At 46.9% G+C, this 13747-nt stretch overlaps 1 protein-coding gene across 1 annotated transcript in view; it reads right to left on the bottom strand.

The window, feature by feature from the left end:
• The window catches only part of LOC144169644 (sodium/potassium/calcium exchanger 5-like), a gene marked incomplete in the record, with an annotated part of 85709 nt that overhangs the window by 36879 nt on the left and 35083 nt on the right, over positions 1–13747 (bottom strand). Inside the window, 1 exon segment of the mRNA XM_077698910.1 lies at positions 323–503. Coding sequence (XP_077555036.1) covers positions 323–503 — 181 coding nt within the window.

Genomic DNA, 13747 nt, shown 5'->3' with positions numbered 1-13747 from the left:
GAGGCGGGAGAAGCCGCTCAGTCGTCTGCTACGGCGCTCCTCTGCGCCGCCGAGCTTGCGCACTAGAAGGATCTGAGTGGCCCGGCGAAGCGCCGTAGCAGACGACAGAGCGGATTCTCCCGCCTCATGGGGTCGGTGCGCATGTGCCGATTGTGCGCGATTCTCGCCATTTCTCGGCGTCGGTGCTTCGCGGAGCGCAGCGGCCACGCACTCGCCGTTTCCTTTTAACAGTGGACCGCACTGTACGTCAACACGCAGACGCTGCTGTGTAGCCAACCCATATGTGTATACATATTTTTCCCCTTATTCCCTCCCCCGATACCTTGTACAGACGCGTGCCCCGAGTCGTTCTGTAGTCCCTCTGCCGTCCCATGAATGGAGGCCATTAGGAAAGCCAGGGTCAGGAATCGACAGCAGGACAGTGGGCCACCCCGGGTTCTATAGCTGGCGCTGATCTTGCCACTAGAAGGAGCTCCATGGCCCATAACTCGCCGGCTCCCTCCCTACGTGAGGCAGCAAACAAAGAAGAGAGAGCAATATGAAGTGCTGCTAAGACACATCCGCTTCTGAAAAATATGCTATTTTACGCAACGGGCACCTTAAATCGCAACGCAATAGCAAACGCAACGCGTCTCCCTAAACTATACCATATTAGAACGGGTCGCCAAGAGGAGGCACAACAGCAGCCGCCGTCTTTGAATTAGTGCAGCAGGTTGCTCTACCTCTGCACAGAATTCTTCTGGCTCCCTGAAACCATTTCTTGAAAAAAAATCGTTTCAGGGAGTTCTTTTATTATTACAAGGATGCAAACTATATATATATATATATATATATATATATATATATATATATATATATATATATATATATATATATATATATATATATATATATATATATATATATATATATATATATATTACGAATGGTCTTTGCACGAACCATTGAAGAATATTTTAGGTCTAGATGTTTTTTACAGTAACAAAACTTGTCAAGAAACACGACTTCAAGAAACGGCTGGATGACGCCACCTTCGTGCTGACAATAAAGGAATACCTCCCAAACGCGAAACTCGGAGACTCCTTGGCCAATCCTTTTCCACCCGCGCATGCTGGCGAGGCAAGCACGTTTACTTCGACGTCAGGCTTTGCGAGAGTTAGTCAAAGGTAAGCGGACACTTCTCTCTCCCTCTCTCCTGTTACCCCGGGCAGATGCTTGTCTCACCCGGCAGGCACAAACAGATAACCTTCCTATCCTACACATACTACGTCGATTACAAGGCCATCGCAGCCGTGCACGATGCCTTAACTAAGTGTTCTGGCTTTCCCAATACGCCGCATGTTCGTTGGTACTGCTCCTGTTCGCAACCAGCACTTTCAATTCATCTTAAATTCCTTTCTCCCCGACTGGCTAGCGCCTCCGTGGGGTAGCGAACTGGGCGACCTGGTGGCGAGCTTTGGTGGCTCACATTCGTCAGATCCTCCAGTCTACATGGCCATCTTTTCTTGGTTTTTTTCTACTTTGGGTTTTTGTTCATATCTTTCAATTGAGGTTATGAACAAATATTTTCGCTACCGCACACGTGCTATGATTCCACCGTGTGCTGTCACCCTAACCTCGGGTCTTACCCGTGCTCACAAGGTTGCGTTTAGGAGCATTGCGACAATGCGGTAACTTGCGGTCACTGGCTCCATTATCGTTCACGTTCGTTCACGTGTGGGCGTCATCTGTGAAGCTAACGCTTTCATGTTCATCTGATCAACTTTCCTCGCACCATCTATAATACACCTTGATCTATGCCCTGCGACAAGAAGAAGACTATTTTTCAGCAGACGTTGTTACAGTTCCTGCTGAAGGGGCAGTAGCTAAAGGCATTGGGTGCCTGACGAGGGCTCCTGACCCTCGGGAGTTCACAACAGAGGAGTTCACAGAAGAGGACATGTTCAAATCAAATATGCGTGCTTAGCAATAAGATCCAGCAATAGAGAGAAAAAAATAAGTAAATTAAGAAAAATACAAAAAATCGTACATTTCGAATAATGAGAATCACAATTACACAGTATACGTAAATCTTTTTTTCTGCAATACCTGTTGCCAGCAGATACTATAGAACCCGACATATTTCTTTACTGCTTGCTCCTTATGTCTATGAAAAAATCACGTCTTCACACAATACAGTTTAAATTCCTTAGAGTGAGACACGCCTAGTGATTGTCATATCTCACTTTCTTTTCTATAAACATCACCTTGGTTTCAGTCTTAAATACGGTTGCACTGGTGCTAAATTTTAAATTATCCACTAGGATGTTGAAGACATGTGGTACTTGATAAGTGGCCAATTGTTTGCCGTAATTAGTCCTAGTTTTAGGTGTACGTCTTATTGGACGCCGCACACAGTAATGACGATTTTCTGCGTCACCATCTACATATAACTTGTTTTGTGTACCATCTGCAGAAGTTTAAAGTAATACAGCTGGTCAGCTCTAAGTATTGAGTGTTTTGAAAACAAAGGTGAAGTTGGCAGGTCTTGGAATTTCCCTTGAAAATTTTCGCAACACCGTAATATGTTTTTTTGCAGGACAACAAGCTTATTGTAATTATTTTGTGAGGTTGTTCCCCCCACCAAGATTCCATACGTTAGTTTTGAATAGAATAGAGAATAATACATGTTTCTTTTTAGCCATAGCGGTATTAAGTGCGATATTTTATAAAGGCCTCCAACTGTTCGTGCCAGAGCCGTAACTAAATGATTTACGTGTACTGGCCAGTTTAACTGTTCTTGGAACCAAACGCCAAGGAACTTTTGCTCATGTACCCGTGCAATAACATGACCTTCGTATTTGAGATTGATATCTTCGTTTAAGGGCATATTGATTGGGAGGAAAACTATATAGGTTGTCTTTGTGGCATTTAATCGCAGCTTGTTTTGTTGTAACAAGTTTGAAAGATGCACCACATATTCGTTTACAATAGATTCCAGAAATGTTCAACTGTTTGATGAGAAAACAATATTCGTGTCATCTGCTTACATAATAATATCAGAAGAACCTGGTATTTTAACAATATCATTTATGTACGCAAGAAATAATAACGGGCCAAGTAGGGATCCCAAGTAGCCCCCGCCCCCCCACCAAAAAAAAAAAAATAGAAGCCCTTTGAGGCCCCCTAATCGGCCCATATAAAGGTATAACAAGTTCCGTTTCATCCGCAATTCACAATCGTACAAACAACGGCAAAAAAAAAAATGGCTGCGGCTTACCTCAGCTAACCAAAAAAGATATGCAAAGCAAAAGCTTGGCTTAGTCGGGTTGAGTCTAGGTTTTGCTTGGTTATCCTTTGATGTAGCTGTATTGCCTACCATGGTTCAAAGCCGCTCGTTCCCGTGCAACGCTCACAGGAAGAGGCCAGGCGGCGTTCGCCGGGGCGGACGCGGTGTTCATTCACAGCGACGTCGGGCGCGAGACCAGTCACGTAGCCCGAGACGACCCGGCGGCGGCTGCGGGGGTGGCCGGCTGCCGATCAGCTGATCGGCCGCTGCCGCGGATGCGGCCGCCGCTCATATGAGCTGAACGACCGAAAATGAGGCCTTGTGCGCAGCGCCGAAAGCGGGCCCAGCGAATCAGGCGATGCGCTTCGAGGGGTGTGTCGCCGGGGGCGTGTCACCGGTCAAAAGGTTAACTTGCACATCCTCTGAGAAACCGCTGGACGAAAGCAGTAAAACTTTGCTTTAAAACACATGCCGCGTTATGGCCTTTAGCGTTTTGTCCCTCGAATTTACTTTTTTTTACCAAGGTGGCTAAAGGCGCCAAACAGCAAAGAACAACCGATCAGACACACTTCTGTGCGTTCTTTGTTGTCTGTTTTTCTTTTTTTGATATTTTAGACTGCATCTTTTGAGGTGAGTTACTACAAGCAAGCCAAACTGTTCGTCCCTGCCCGCCCTCTCGGAACCATGAGAGACATCCCCGATGAACCTCGCCGAAAGATTGCGGGGACCCCCTTGGCAAGGATTATGCTCCCAGAGTTCCAAAAAAGGGTGGATACAGGCACGATGTAGAGCCCGAGAGACGTGCTACACCACGATCGATAAGGTATAAGCTAGACTCCCACGTGAGTCACTCGTGGACTCGCAGTCAGCGCCGGGCAACAGTTACCTAAAAGGCCGCATCTGGTGCCTTGCCGTGCACATTTTCAACCGGAAGTAACGACAATGTTCGAATAGATTTCCAAGGGTGGTGCGAAAAATGACACCGAGCTTGAATTGCCGTCACCTGTTGCTGCGATTCTGCACATATTTTTAACGCAAAGCTTTCTACCTCTACCAGGCAACGGTTCTTTGTGGCGTGCGGGACAAGAAACTCCCAACGCGGCTGCGAAAGGAAGGGCGGTTTTCACTCACGGAGCACAGTGTAGATGGCGCAGCGAATTTACCCAGAGTTCCCCGCGCGCTCACGCCGGCGGGCGCATCGGCGCGTCACGGCTTTGTCGTCTGCTTTAGCGACAATTGTTACCCGCCGCGGTGGCTCAGTGTCTAAGGCGTTGCGCTGCTGAGCACGAGGTCGCGGGTTCGATTCCCGGCCGCGGCGGTCGCTTTTCTGATGGAGGCGAAAAGCAAAAACGCCCGTGTGTACGAGATTTCGGCGCACGATAAAGATCCCCAGGTTGTCAAAATTAATCCGGAGCCCTCCACTACGGCGCGCCTCGTCACCTGCGTTGCGTCGGCGCGTTAAACCCTACAATCAATCAATCAATAGCGACAATTGTTTTGGGCCTGTTTAGACGCAGCTTAGCGTCCACTGCGCGCTTCCTTCGCACGGCTGGATTAAATTGTTCGACAGCACCTCCTGGGTAACCCGGGCACGACATAATTAAGGGGTTGTACGGCAAAGACACGTTAACGATTGCTTTGCAGGGCACGAAAACAAAATGTAGACACCACATACACACATCTGGCCGCTAAACAAACACTACATTTTGTGCACTGCTTGCTACGAATGGGACTCCGTTTTTTTTAATTGGTGAATACCAATTCGCATGTGTTTTAACGGGTATTATAAAAGGCGAAAGGAGCAACTCGTCCTGATAAATAGCGATTATAAAAGCTCCCTCAGCCTTCTCGCAATTCTGAAACTTACTAAACTAACTAGTTTAAATCGGTATAAATGGGAATCACTAAGCTCACATGCCGAATTTTTTCGGTGTCCGCGCTTCTGTCGAGTGGTGATGTAGCCCCGAGCTAGCACATCAGGATGGCTAGGTTCCGCTGTCTCACCCTTCAAATGACGCTCCCCGCCGTTTTCTTTCTGCCAACGCTTCTGCGTTCGGGACGCCGCCCCTGCGAATTCTAGGTAACGGCAGGCAGAATCTCTGGTGTCACTCTTTGTAGAGCCACGTGTGTGAATTCAAGTGACGTCGCATGGGCAATGGTTGTGGATGTCGTTTACAGCTTTGCTTTCCAACCACCTTCACAGCGTGGATTGGAGCCAATTTATTATTTGTCATGCCCATGCATACAAACGCAGCTTCACCTGCTGTTTAGTGTTTTCATTAATAGTAACCAAACGCTTGTATTTTCTGTTTTTTTTTTTGGAGGTGCCGCCTAGATTACCCATCGTTGCGACCTTGATGCACCAGCTTTCTATTGAAGCAGTCCTTTTTCGTAATGTACTTCGTACGCCGGCCTATAAACGGCAATATTATTTGTGTGTGTGTGTGTGGCAGAGTACGCAAGACCACACCAGGAGAACAACCGGAAGCGATAGTGACACAGTGTAAATGAAACAAAAACAAAACCAATACTCCACTTATCGGCGTAATTCTTGTAAACTCTCCACATCCAGACTCAAGGCTATCCGTGCTATATTACCCAAAGGTCGGCGAACTCAATCATGAGTCCACTCACACAGACTCATTTGAACTCAAACTCACGCGTGAATTTGAGCCGAGTGAGCCCGACTGAGTTTGAGTACGCCTGAGACCTAGTGAGTTCTGAGCACATTTTGACTTTTAGTACATTTTGAGTACTGAGTACATTTTGAGTTTGAGTACATTTTGAATACTGAGTACATTTTGAGTTTGAGTACATTCTGAGTTTGAGTACATTTTGAGTACTCAGTACATTTTGAGTTTGAGTACATTTTGAGTGCTGAGTATATTTTCAGTACTGAGTCCATTTTGAGCTTGAGTACATTTTGAGTTTGAGTACAATTTGAGTTTTGAGTACATTTTGAGTTCTGAGTACATTTTGAGTTTGAGTACATTTTGAGTTCTTAGTCCATTTTGAGTTTGATTACATTTTGATCTGAGTCCATTTTGAGTTTGAGTACATTTTGAGTTCTGAGTTCATGTTGAGTTTGAGTACATTGTGAGTTCTGAGTCCATTTTGAGTTTGAGTCCATTTTGAGTTTTGAGTACATTTTGAGTTGGAGTACATTTTGAGTTCCGAGTCCATTTTGAGTTTGAGTCCATTTTGAGTTTGAGTCCATTTTGAGTTTGAGTACATTTTGAGTCCTGAGTGCATATTGAGTTTGAGTACATTTTGAGTTTGAGTACATTTTGAGTTTTGAGTACATTTTGAGTTTGAGTACATTTTGAGTTCTGAGTCCGAGTGAGTTCTGAGTTTTGCGCGCAATGTGAGTTTGAGTTTGAGTGAGCGCAGATGTGCTGCTCAGCATTGAGTCTGAGTTTGAGTGAGTGGTGATTCGAAAAAGAAATTGTGAGTAAGTTTGAGTGAGCCGCGCCAACTTTGCCGAGGTATGATATAACCCCCTTTCGCTTCGCGCGTGTGCATTTAATCGAACAGACTTGGTGTGAAAAGTCGGCGTCATCGACCAGAGGAAGGATACTTGTTTTGTGCGTTACAAAATCATCCATTTCAAGCAGCTGTAGTGGGAGCAGCGAGGCGACCCTGCAGTTTCCGGTTTTGTTTCATCGCAGTCACGCAATGGTTTCTCGCATTCAAACAGGCCCCTTTTTCAAGGGTATATGACTCGCAACCCCGCCTCACGACAGACTTAAGCACAAAAATGTTCAAAAATTCCAAAAATCGCTTACTTTACCTTAACCGTTCCTACGTGTCTTCTCATCATTCTAGGTTTTTTTTTTCTTCGACAAATGTAAATTTTCACTATCATAACGACTAAATATGTTTAATTTTTCTGATGCATTTTCGTGCAAATATAGGCGGTACACGGTTGGTGCTGCAGAGTTACTAGGCAATTATTGCTAGCGCATTAGTATTGGTGGCCCAAATACAGGAAGGCCACCGATGCCAGCACCCGCCTTGGTGGCCCAGTGAATGAAGGCATTGTGCTTTTGAGGTGAAGGACGCCGGTTCAATCACAGCCGCGGGGGCCGTTTTAATGAGGAAGATTCCAAGGCGGTCAAAATTAATCCGGAGCCCCCAACAACGGCGCGCTTCAAAGCCCTGGTGTATCTACGATCAGTTAACCCCAGATTTTAAATTTAATTTTGAGCCACTGTCCGTATTACGAAGCGTTTCGGGGCCTTCAGTAATATACACGGATGTTTTCTGTTTCTTTTTTTGTTGTTGTTGTTGTAGTGACCTATAACACGCGAACTGATACCTTCGCGGATGATTACGACTTCGCTCAAGTCCCAATTTGTAAGTCGTCTTTACGCTCGACAGGATATAGGCCACCCAGCGCGCTCACTATGGGGTTCCTTTGTTCTCGAAGTTATCCCTACGCCACTAATTTTCGCAACCATCGCGTAATTATCTAGACAGGAATATTATTCTCGAAGGTAGCTTTGATAACGAAGATTCCGGAATAGCTTTGTAATAGGGGATGCGCCGCAAAGAAAATCACATCTGTGCCTCTTCTATATGAACACGACAAAGCGACGTTCGAAATTAATCACTTCAAATTCTTGCTGACCATTTGGTCATGCAGCTTTGTTAAATAGAGGCTTGAAAATGAGTGGAGGCTATTCCGCATGAGAATACTTCAGAATATTTTTTTTTGTGTGTGTGTGTGGGGGGGGGGGGGGGGGGTAACGGGGGGGGCTATATAGAAGCACGCTATTTGCTGAGGATTTCATAAACATAAAAAAAACAATTTCATCAACATAAAAAAACAGGGGCAGTAAAGAAAACAGGGACAGACGCCTGTCCGTGTTTTCATTCTTTTCCACACTTGTGTTCGCTATTTGTCAAGGTTTTCTTCCTGTCTTCCATCCGTGCTGTTGCTTGTTCCACGCTTTCTTTATGCCATGCTTTAAAGGCTGTCGGTGTCTCCTGTCGTCATCGTCGTTTCGTGTAGTCACCGTACTAAAACAGCGGGACACACGTTTTCCAACGCCTCGCGCGAGAATTCTTCATGCTTCAAAGACACGAGACTTTTACAGCAAAGCTGTGTACCTCTGCCCCCAATTGTTTCATCTCTGTGGACAAAAAAGGCAAGGCGCCAATAATGCTCTTTATAATGCATGCTTCACCCCTCCCCACGTTTCACGTTAGTGGACGTGGCCTGGATTTGTGTGTGTGTGTGTGTGTGTGTGTCTGTGTGTCTGTATGTGTGTCTTTGTGTGTGTGTCTGTGTGTGTGCGTGTGTGTGTGTGTGTGTCTGTGTGCGTGTGTGTGTCTGTGTGTGTGCGTGTGTGTCTGTGTGTGTGTGTGTCTGTGAGTGTGTCTGTATGTGTCTCTGTGTGTGTATGTGTGTGTGTCTGTGTGTGTGTCTGTATGTGTGCGTGTGTGTGCGTCTGTATGTGTGTGCGTCTGTGTGTGTCTGTGTGTGTGCGTGTGTGTGTGTGTGTGCGTGTGTGTGCGTGTGCGTGTTTGCGTGTGTGTGTGTGTCGGTGTGTATGTGTGTGTGCGTCTGTGTGTGTCTGTGTGTGTGCGTGTGTGTGTGTCTGTGTGTGTCTGTGTGTGTGTGCGTGTGTCTGTGTGTGTGTGTCTGTGTGTGTCTGTGTGTGTGCGTGTGTGTGCGTGTGTCTGTGTGTGTCTGTGTGTGCGTGTGTGTGTCTATGTGTGTGTCTGTGTGTGTGTGTCTGTGTGTGTGTCTGTCTGTGTCTGTGTGTGTGCGTGTGTGTGTGTCTGTGTGTGTGTGTCTGCGTGTGTGTGTGTGTCTGTGTGTGTGTCTATGTGTGTGTGTGCGTGTGTGTGTGTCTATGTGTGTGTGCGTGTGTGTGTGTCTGTGTGTGTGTGTGTGCTTGCGTGTGTGCCTGTGTGTGTGTGCGTGTGCGTGTTTGCGTGTCTGTGTGTGTGTCTGTGTGTGTGTGCGTGTGTGTGTGTCTATGTGTGTGTGCGTGTGCGTGTGTCTGTGTCTGTGTCTGTGTCTGTGTGTGTGTGTCTGTGTGTGTGTGTGTGTGTGTGTGTGTGTCTGTGTGTGTGTGCGTGTGTGTGTGCCTGTGTGTGTGTGCGTGTGCGTGTTTGCGTGTCTGTGTGCGTGCGTGCGTGCGTGCGTGCGTGTGTGTGTGTGTGTGTGTGTGTGTGTGTGTGTGTGTGTGTGTGTGTGTGTGTGTGTGTGTGTGTGTGTGTGTGTGTGTGTGTGTGTGTGTGTGTGTGTGTGTGTGTGTGTGTGTGTGTGTGTGTGTGTGTGTGTGTGTGTGTGTGTGTGTGTGTGTGTGTGTGTGTGTGTGTGTGTGTGTGTGTGTGTGTGTGTGTGTGTGTGTGTGTGTGTGTGTGTGTGTGTGTGTGTGTGTGTGTGTGTGTGTGTGTGTGTGTGTGTGTGTGTGTGTGTGTGTGTGTGTGTGTGTGTGTGTGTGTGTGTGTGTGTGTGTGTGTGTGTGTGTGTGTGTGTGTGTGTGTGTGTGTGTGTGTGTGTGTGTGTGTGTGTGTGTGTGTGTGTGTGTGTGTGTGTGTGTGTGTGTGTGTGTGTGTGTGTGTGTGTGTGTGTGTGTGTGTGTGTGTGTGTGTGTGTGTGTGTGTGTGTGTGTGTGTGTGTGTGTGTGTGTGTGTGTGTGTGTGTGTGTGTGTGTGTGTGTGTGTGTGTGTGTGTGTGTGTGTGTGTGTGTGTGTGTGTGTGTGTGTGTGTGTGTGTGTGTGTGTGTGTGTGTGTGTGTGTGTGTGTGTGTGTGTGTGTGTGTGTGTGTGTGTGTGTGTGTGTGTGTGTGTGTGTGTGTGTGTGTGTGTGTGTGTGTGTGTGTGTGTGTGTGTGTGTGTGTGTGTGTGTGTGTGTGTGTGTGTGTGTGTGTGTGTGTGTGTGTGTGTGTGTGTGTGTGTGTGTGTGTGTGTGTGTGTGTGTGTGTGTGTGTGTGTGTGTGTGTGTGTGTGTGTGTGTGTGTGTGTGTGTGTGTGTGTGTGTGTGTGTGTGTGTGTGTGTGTGTGTGTGTGTGTGTGTGTGTGTGTGTGTGTGTGTGTGTGTGTGTGTGTGTGTGTGTGTGTGTGTGTGTGTGTGTGTGTGTGTGTGTGTGTGTGTGTGTGTGTGTGTGTGTGTGTGTGTGTGTGTGTGTGTGTGTGTGTGTGTGTGTGTGTGTGTGTGTGTGTGTGTGTGTGTGTGTGTGTGTGTGTGTGTGTGTGTGTGTGTGTGTGTGTGTGTGTGTGTGTGTGTGTGTGTGTGTGTGTGTGTGTGTGTGTGTGTGTGTGTGTGTGTGTGTGTGTGTGTGTGTGTGTGTGTGTGTGTGTGTGTGTGTGTGTGTGTGTGTGTGTGTGTGTGTGTGTGTGTGTGTGTGTGTGTGTGTGTGTGTGTGTGTGTGTGTGTGTGTGTGTGTGTGTGTGTGTGTGTGTGTGTGTGTGTGTGTGTGTGTGTGTGTGTGTGTGTGTGTGTGTGTGTGTGTGTGTGTGTGTGTGTGTGTGTGTGTGTGTGTGTGTGTGTGTGTGTGTGTGTGTGTGTGTGTGTGTGTGTGTGTGTGTGTGTGTGTGTGTGTGTGTGTGTGTGTGTGTGTGTGTGTGTGTGTGTGTGTGTGTGTGTGTGTGTGTGTGTGTGTGTGTGTGTGTGTGTGTGTGTGTGTGTGTGTGTGTGTGTGTGTGTGTGTGTGTGTGTGTGTGTGTGTGTGTGTGTGTGTGTGTGTGTGTGTGTGTGTGTGTGTGTGTGTGTGTGTGTGTGTGTGTGTGTGTGTGTGTGTGTGTGTGTGTGTGTGTGTGTGTGTGTGTGTGTGTGTGTGTGTGTGTGTGTGTGTGTGTGTGTGTGTGTGTGTGTGTGTGTGTGTGTGTGTGTGTGGGTTTATTAAGTAGATTTTTTTATGGTAGCGTTCATTTGCTGTGTGTAAATATAAGCTTTGTACAATGAGCCGCGGGTCTCACTACAGTCTTCAAATTTAGGATTCTCGGATGTATATTTGTGATGTTGTAACTGCTTTCTTTCCGCCTGAAATAGAAGAAAAAAATGAAACTGCGACACGCATTATAGCCCTTACTCCTGGTTAAGGAAAACTAGTTTCAGCGCATTAACCAATTCTGAAATACCCGGATGAAAGGCACATGCCGCTCGCTTGACTGTCATACCGCCCGTGCGCATATCGGCGTCAGTGCGCACGTAAGTTCGCGCGCCGTGTACAGAGCCTTCCGCTCGCCCGTTCACACATGTTCTGCCGGTGCAGCGGAAATAATGCACCTGCTTGCTAATAATACGCATCCACCACAACGATACGCGTATAGCCAGCGTAGAGCCTCACTTTAGCAGGAAAATTATGGCACAGCAGAGTTTCGCTTGGAAAGAAAAAAAAACAGGTGTCTGTATTTTTCCGAGCAGTACGGCTATACACGAGACTGCGAGAATTAACGGGACCCTGCAAACCTGCAACCCTTTCGATAAGCGCTTTCACTCTTTCCTTCGTGCCTGGACCAACTGCGAAAGCTATAGTTATCGCCAGCACGAAGCGGCACTGCTTGGTTTGCTCTTCGCGCCAGAAACGCCTTCCATTTCTGCTTTGTTTTTGTGGATTTTTTTTAAGTTGCTATCGACAAGTTTTCATTGCTGCCACTGAAGGAAATTCGGCCAACAGTCGCTAAATGCCTTCGGTGACCTAATTCGGGCCGTCGAAGAACTCCAAGACCGGGAAAGAGAAAAAACTTTTTTGAGCGAGTTTTCCGAGTTATCTGGTGGGCGTAGAGCAGTAATTTTTTGCCGAGGTACTTTCCGACCCCTTAATCTAAGTACTGTGCATTTTGGGTGACTACGTTCTGCAAGCATTTAAGATTTCAAAAAAGCTGAAGAAAGTGTTGCAGGGTCCCTTTAAATGAGATGTCGTAAGGAAAAGACGAGAAGCCGGATCATGATCGCACTCTTCCGAGGCGCGCAGCTGAGACATAGGGGAGGACCAGAAATGTTTTTTTACCGCACCGAGTAATGTTTCAGTATCAAAAAATCCATCAGGCCTTCAGCTCTGCGAAGGAGGGGCGAGCAGCGCAGCTGTGGGGAATTTTACGTTATACTCCTCGTCTATTCACGAAACATAGCACATTTCTTCGTAATTTTCGATCGAGCACACCTGGTAGGAGGGGAGTTTCATTCTAGCGGACAAACATGGGGCTGTCAGTTTCCCTCCTGTAGAAGCCCATGTGTCGTCAGCAGACGGGAATTTTACATTATTTATAACTTCCCGGTGAACAGCTTAACTAGGAAAAGAAGCTGAAATTCGGCGTACCGAAAGAGTCGCCCCTAAGCCACCAATTTTCACAGAATTTGTTTCGGGATAGTTTCGACAAAACAAGAGCTACAGCCGTTTTGTGTACTCATAATCCTCCCGTAGTAGATGGCCATATATTGACAGCAGACGGTAGTTAATCGTGTAAGGTTCAGCGGAAAAAAAGACAGAGACTAGAAAGGACACAACACAAGGGCGCCTGTGTTGTGTCTTGTGTTGTGTCTCGAAACTCGAAAAGAGACAGGGACTATAGAAAAGACACAACACAAAGCTCTTGTGCTTTTTTTTTCTAGTCCCTGTCTTTTTTTGCGCTGAACCGTACATGATGGAATACCAACTAGGCCAGTCAATTACGTTACTAAAGCACACCGTAATTCTGCTGCGTTCACTACTTCATGGTGAACTAGTACTGACAGAAAATGAAACTCGTCATGTGATAGAGTCCTCCTATCAGCAAATTTCAATACGATTTTTTTCCCGGATAACTACATTAGATTGAGACCTACAGAGCATTCGTGAGAAATTAGATACGAACTTTTTATCGTGTCGACACGACACGTAGACAGATGGACATCGACTCACCACCGAGGGTTGCTAAATACAGCTTCGCTTTTTAAAAAGACTGGCTCTTTGTTGGCTTCGCCGCACAATGAGCGCAAAAGCGGCAGCGCTCCGGTGAAATTCCAGAACAGCCTTCCAAAATGGGTGCAAGTTTCTTCCGACACAAACTGGGTATACGCACGCAATAAAGTGATTTGGGACTACGCATCGTGTGCTCGCGAGTGCGCAAGAAACGGCGCGCTCTTTCGTTCGAGCTGTGCGAGCCCCAGCGTGACGGCCCATATGCGAAACTGAGTTCGAAAGTGCCTGTTATGAGGGTTTGCAGAGTGTTACCGCTGAGCCAGAAAAGGCCCTTGCAGCGCGTAATAACAGCTCCGCCACCGGACCCGCGGTGCATCTCCCCGAAATTTAACCTGGCGCTTAAGTCTGCTTACATGGTTTAAAGTCAAAAGCCTGGCGATTATCAAAGACTTCTTTACTGCTACATCGTGTCTGCATATATTTTTAAGTGCAGAGCACGTCGTAGCTCGCTCACTGGACCTAAGTAGAGCCACACGGAGTTCCGTCGTCGCGGCGTGACCCAGAGGCTTTGAAAGCCAAACGGTTTATATAGCCAACCGTTCAAAAGTCCAGAACCGCT

The sequence above is a fragment of the Haemaphysalis longicornis genome, unplaced genomic scaffold (assembly GCF_048455015.1).
Source record: "Haemaphysalis longicornis isolate Haplotype H1 unplaced genomic scaffold, Haemaphysalis longicornis Haplotype H1 scaffold_2, whole genome shotgun sequence".
NCBI classification, from domain to species: Eukaryota; Metazoa; Arthropoda; class Arachnida; order Ixodida; family Ixodidae; genus Haemaphysalis; species Haemaphysalis longicornis.
The sequence above is the reverse complement of the archived record's forward strand: the minus strand, read 5'-3'. Positions and strand labels throughout refer to the sequence as shown.